The sequence below is a fragment of the Aegilops tauschii genome, chromosome 4, assembly GCF_002575655.3.
Source record: "Aegilops tauschii subsp. strangulata cultivar AL8/78 chromosome 4, Aet v6.0, whole genome shotgun sequence".
Classification (NCBI taxonomy): domain Eukaryota; kingdom Viridiplantae; phylum Streptophyta; class Magnoliopsida; order Poales; family Poaceae; genus Aegilops; species Aegilops tauschii.
In genome coordinates this window covers 366645109-366650464 of record NC_053038.3, presented here as the reverse complement: position 1 = coordinate 366650464, position 5356 = coordinate 366645109, and the positions used below count along the sequence as shown (strand labels likewise).

Genomic DNA, 5356 nt, shown 5'->3' with positions numbered 1-5356 from the left:
AGCAGCTGGTTGTTTGCCTTGTAGGTCATTTTTACGAGTCAGCTGAGGTGGATTTACTCCTCCACGACGTCGGGGGACCTCGGGAGGGTCCTTGTATCCGCCAGCTAGCCTATCTCGGTCCCAAGGAGGGCGGTCGGGTTTCTCGGCCCAACCGTGATTTGATAGCATGCTGCCATCAGCCTCCTCGTCTAACTTTGGGAGTAAATTTCTCCGGGGGTAGATTTTGTTAGCCTCATTCTTCGCAAGCTTGTCCCCAAGTTCCTGCTCGGCCTGGAGGAGTTCGACTCAACTATCATTTGGCTGATCCTGCTCGGACTTCAGCTGTTGGGTCTTCTACTTAATGCTCTTGGTCGTACTGGACAATCACTTCTGGTAGACTTCGAGCTTGGGTGGCTCGAGGGGCTCCTCAAAGACGTCAAATTCATTAGGGTTGAGCCTTCTATCTTCCTTAGATTCGGGGTAGTGGTCAGCATCCTCGGGATCCTCGTCGTCCCTATCACCGCAGCCGTTATTCCCGTTGTCGATGTTGTCACCATGTCTCGCCATTGTCGGCGCCGTTTAGAGTGGTGCCATCGTCGACGGTGTCACTGTTTCTCGTGCCGCCGTTGCTTGCCTTGCCGTTGTCATTGCCACTTTTACGGTGGCCCTTTGCAATAGATTTTTTTAAAGAAAATACTGTATAGTACTCCTTGTAAACTAATACTCCCTCCGTCCTGAAATAAGTGACTCAACTTTGTACTAGCTTTGTACTAAAGTTAGTACAAAGTTGAGTCACTTATTTTGAGACGGAGGGAGTATAAGCTTGTTTAGATCATTTTTTAGTGATATATACAGCGCGCCTTCGGCTCGCTTCAGTGCTTGTAGTCGTCGTTAGGTGGTCTACGGATCTGGATATAATTTTTTTTATTTATCGTGTTCGCTGTACTATCATGGTTGAAGATGAATAGATCGGAAGTCTTTTTGGCAAAAAAATATATTAGGTTACAGATAAGGAGTGCATTATTTCTTTGGTGCATGAGTGTTTGAGAATTGGAGTTTTGGAGCGCACAGGCGTATACGGTGCGGGCGATGACGCGTCGGCCAGTTAGCCCGACAGAAAAATCGGGCGACACGTGGCCGTCCACAAGTATAGTCTAATGATTTGGTCCAATAATTGGGCACGCAAATGATTTGCGCCAGTGGCAACCTGTCCCTCTACCATCCTGGCCGCTGTATTAATCGCCAGGTCTCGACCTCCTGGTCATGGAACAGTCTAGCGTGATCCCGATCCATGGTCACGGCGTCCCAACAGAAACGTTTTTCTTCATTCATTTTTACCGGAACAGTGAATCATACGGAAAAAGTGGGCGAGCTAGATATCGTGTTTGACAATTTCTCATGAGGAAATTCGACAAGTGTTTTGAACCGGAAGTCGTGTCGAATGAAGCAAGAGAAGGCGAGCCCTCTCAAGCAGAAGAGAAGTTGGGGAGAACAAATCAAATCCGTTGCTCAAATGGGGGAAGAAGGCAAGAGGCCCAAGTTTGCTGCGGTACACAGCCACATGAACCCCCCCTTTTCCACCCCCTCTGATCCAACCATTTCCAGATTTTTGCCACCCATATATAATCTTGCCAATCTCGGTATTATCCCGTTGGATATTCCAACAGTGCTACGTAGTATTTACCACCAACCAAACCATGCACGAGTCTGGTACCTCCTGCCATCGGTCTAGTTACTCCATTTTTCACCATTTTTTGCCTTGTTTTCAGGAAATTTGTGACTAGCATTTCATCGTTTTGGAGCGGTAGTTTTGTCCGGACCGCTATCTGTTCCGTTCTTTCTTTGGATCATTCGGTCACAGCTGTCACGGTGCCCGTTTTCCATGGAACAGGTCTGGCGTTCACGTTATTTGCCTCAGGCCACACGTCACGAGCAATGTCACGGTCTCCTCCATTAACCCGTTGAACCACTCTTTCCTCATCATTAATTTAATATACAATGGATCATGTGTATACGCATGGTTATCGTGCGAAGCATTCTCTTCTTCTCTTGAAAGAAAAATATAGTAACATGACAGCCATTTCCCCTCACCTCTCCCCTCCCGCAAGAAATAAGAAACGAACACCCTGTCCTGTCCTCTCCGGGCAGAGACGGGTTCTTCACGAGCGACAACGGACGGAGGGGGGGGGGGGGGGGGGGGGGGTAATTCAGGGGCCACGAAATGATGAAAATGAAAAACGTCCGCCCCCACGGTTTGATAGGGGCCGACCAATCATGGGGCGACAGCTGGGGTGCACTGCCCTTGGAGGCTATTAACAACCGCGCTCGCCCAATTAACTAGTGCTGATGGGCTGCTAATCCCGACCGGAGACCCCTATTTAAGCCCGCCCCCTCCCTTCCTCTTCTCCTCCCCCCACTCCCGCTCTCCATCTCTCTGTCCCCATACGCCTCGCCTCTTGAGCGCGCTCTTGAAGGAAGGCTCGACACCTCTGCCTTCTGCTCTCCTCGGCTCTGCATTCGTGAGAGCTGTTGCATTGCTGCAGCTCGCGAGCGCCCGGGTCGTTAGTAGGTATGGTCCTGTTCTTGGCCGCGGATTCATGGCAAATGTGGCTCCGTTTAGAGCTCTGATGATGAACCGCGTGCGTGTCAGTAACAATGGGGGGAAATGATCCGGGAGGTTTAATAGATTAAAATCTGGAGTGTATATATGATAAAATTGACGGAACTAGGAATATGGTTGAATTTACCCGGAGAAGTAGTCGAACGGCCTGCTGATTCTTGATCCTTTCTGCAGTTCTTTCACCACAGCCCGGATCATGGAGTTCGACGAGCGCTGCCTCAAGGTCCAGGACCCCAAATTTGATTGCCTCCTCTTTGGTAGGCAACCTGTTCTCTGCAGAATGCCACTCGCCATTTATTCTGTTATTTATTTATATCTCTGTGTTTCCTCCTTTTACAACTCTGTTTTTTTACTGAATGAATGCACAAGTTCTGATCATGTTTCTCTGCTGCAGACCTGGACGACACTCTGTACCCGCTGAGCTCGGGGATCTCATCACACGTCAAGACTAACATTGAAGGTGAGGCCTCTTAGCCCTCTTGCTGCTTCTCATCCCCTCTCGTTTCTCAGTCTCTGAATTTGTTAAACTGAATGCATGTTTCGCCATTCTCTACAGCTTACATGGTTGAGAAGCTGGGTATTGAGGAGAGCAAGATCGAAAACCTTGGCAACCTGCTGTACAAGAACTATGGCACCACGATGGCGGGCCTCAGGGCAATTGGCTACAACTTCGACTACGATGAGTACCACAGGTACGTACACGCATGAGCAGACCGAACCATCTTCTCCTACGTGTGTGTGTGTGTCGATTCTTTGTGGTACTCTCCTCTAACATCTTCCTGTATTTCCTGCTTGCCTCTCACAGCTTTGTCCATGGAAGACTGCCCTACGACAACATCAAGCCCGACCCCGTTCTCAAGCAGATTCTCAAGAACATGCGCATGCGCAAGCTCGTACGTCCCCTTCCCATGCCGATGAAACTTCATACTCGGAGCAAATGGCTAATTAATGGGCTCCTGACGCATGTGTTTGTTTCAGATTTTCACCAACGGTGACATGATCCATGCCGTGAGAGCCCTCAAGAGGCTGGGCCTGGAGGACTGCTTCGAGGGGATCATCTGCTTCGAGACCCTGAACCCGCCGTGCCTGCTGACGCCGTGCGACCAGGCGCCGGAGATCTTCGACATCGCCGGCCACTTCGCCGGGTTAGGCAGCGCCGACGACCTGCCCAGGACCCCCGTCCTATGCAAGCCCAACGTCGGCGCCATGGAGGCGGCCCTCAGGATCGCCAACGTCAACCCTTACAAGGCGGTAAGTCGTCACAGTTTCAGTTACCAGAACATTCGAATATTTACTTGCAGCATTTCAGTTTTGTGTTTGACCGTCAGCTAACGAAAACTCGCTTGCTTACGCAGATTTTCTTCGACGACAGCGTGCGCAACATTCAGGCTGGCAAGCGAATCGGCCTCCACACAGTGCTGGTTGGCACGTCACAGCGGGTGAAGGGCGCGGATCACGCGCTGGAGAGCATCCACAACATCCGGGAGGCGCTGCCGGAGCTGTGGGAGGAGGCCGAGAAGACGGAGGACGTGCTCTACTCGGACCGCGTGGCGATCGAGACCTCGGTGACCGCGTAGACGCCGCTGGCTCTCGGTGCACCTTCAGTCTGATACCCCAAGCGCAACCCGATTCGACCCCAGCCTGCCGGACAGATGATCTTCACGTGGAATGCTCTTCAGCATTGGCCGGGAAACCAGTACAGTATCCATCACGAGGAGAGGAGGGGGAGTTCAGAAAGTCAGGAATTAATGCAGCATGCGCACCATGCCGGGCCGGTCCTAATATATGTATATGTATGTGTCGATCAGATCTTTGCTTGTAAATTACTACTACTAGTAAGGAGGAATAATAAAGAGAAAAACGGGGTTACTTGTACGCGACTTATTCGTATTTAGCCGGAGCAATAAATCAAGGACTTGGCCAGACGATGAACATGTCTCCTCTTCTGAATAACTGAAATATAGTACACTGGTGTCTCTCATTTTGCTCTCATTTCTCCTCCTCTGAATAACCGAAAGTCTGAACGCACACTGGTGTCTCTCACTTTGCTCTCATTTCTCCTGTATCTTGATCTTGATGCCAAATCCTTGGGAGATTGGGGATATTCCGCGTGGTTGGCAGTAGCCGTAGCATACGTCGTGATACGCCAAAAGCCACCACTACTTATTTGTGCCTTTGGCTTGCAAGCTTTTGCTACTTGGACTTGGAAAGCATCCGTGAACACGCATAAAGAAAAAGAAAAAAAAGGGAAGGGACCGTGCGTGAAGCATGTGAAAGCCTCCAGGTCATCGGCTGTTAGGGTCACTCGCAGACTTTGGATGCTAGACTACAAACCGGACGTGACACAACCGGAGGAAAATACGGGGGGTTTAAGTATGGGTTACGCTGTAATTACCTGGTTTCTGGTAAGTCAACATCGTCTTATGTATGTGGACCAAGCTTGCAAGCCAGAAGATGAGGAGGGAGAAGGGTGAGTACGACTGAAATTACATGATGGCTCCAGCGGAACAATTAGTTAATCAGTTGATTAATTAAAAATGGTTTGTTGATGCTGTGATCAAGAAAGTTTTAGCGTGCGGAGAAGAGCCCAAGGGGCCTAGATAGATCCTACTTTCCCTTCTTCCTTGTGATGTTAGGGAATCAGACAAGAGCTAGCGCCCGTACTAGTTATAGTGGGGAAATGACATGATTGACGAGACCTCCAGTGTCATCTAGTTGTTAAGTTTAGGACCGGGAGCTTAAAAGAGGCAAATATTC

At 49.9% G+C, this 5356-nt stretch overlaps 1 protein-coding gene across 1 annotated transcript; it reads left to right on the top strand.

Annotated features, from left to right (window-relative positions):
* Positions 1–2244: 2244 nt before the first annotated feature.
* LOC109780986 (uncharacterized protein C24B11.05) lies at positions 2245–4474 on the top strand. Its single transcript, XM_020339564.4, has 7 exons — positions 2245–2548; positions 2774–2856; positions 2994–3059; positions 3156–3291; positions 3405–3492; positions 3578–3850; positions 3955–4474. Exons 2-7 carry the CDS (start codon positions 2796–2798, stop codon positions 4174–4176), a joined length of 846 nt encoding a protein of 281 aa, XP_020195153.1. The 5' UTR covers positions 2245–2548; positions 2774–2795; the 3' UTR covers positions 4177–4474.
* Positions 4475–5356: the final 882 nt, after the last annotated feature.

Coding starts and splice junctions, on each gene's coding strand:
- LOC109780986 (XM_020339564.4), top strand. CDS start 2,796: ATGGAGTTCGACGAGCGCTGCCTCAAGGTCCAGGACCCCAAATTTGAT. Junction 2,857..2,993: donor ATTTGATTGCCTCCTCTTTG/GTAGGCAACCTG, acceptor TCTCTGCTGCAG/ACCTGGACGACACTCTGTAC. Junction 3,493..3,577: donor ACATGCGCATGCGCAAGCTC/GTACGTCCCCTT, acceptor TGTTTGTTTCAG/ATTTTCACCAACGGTGACAT.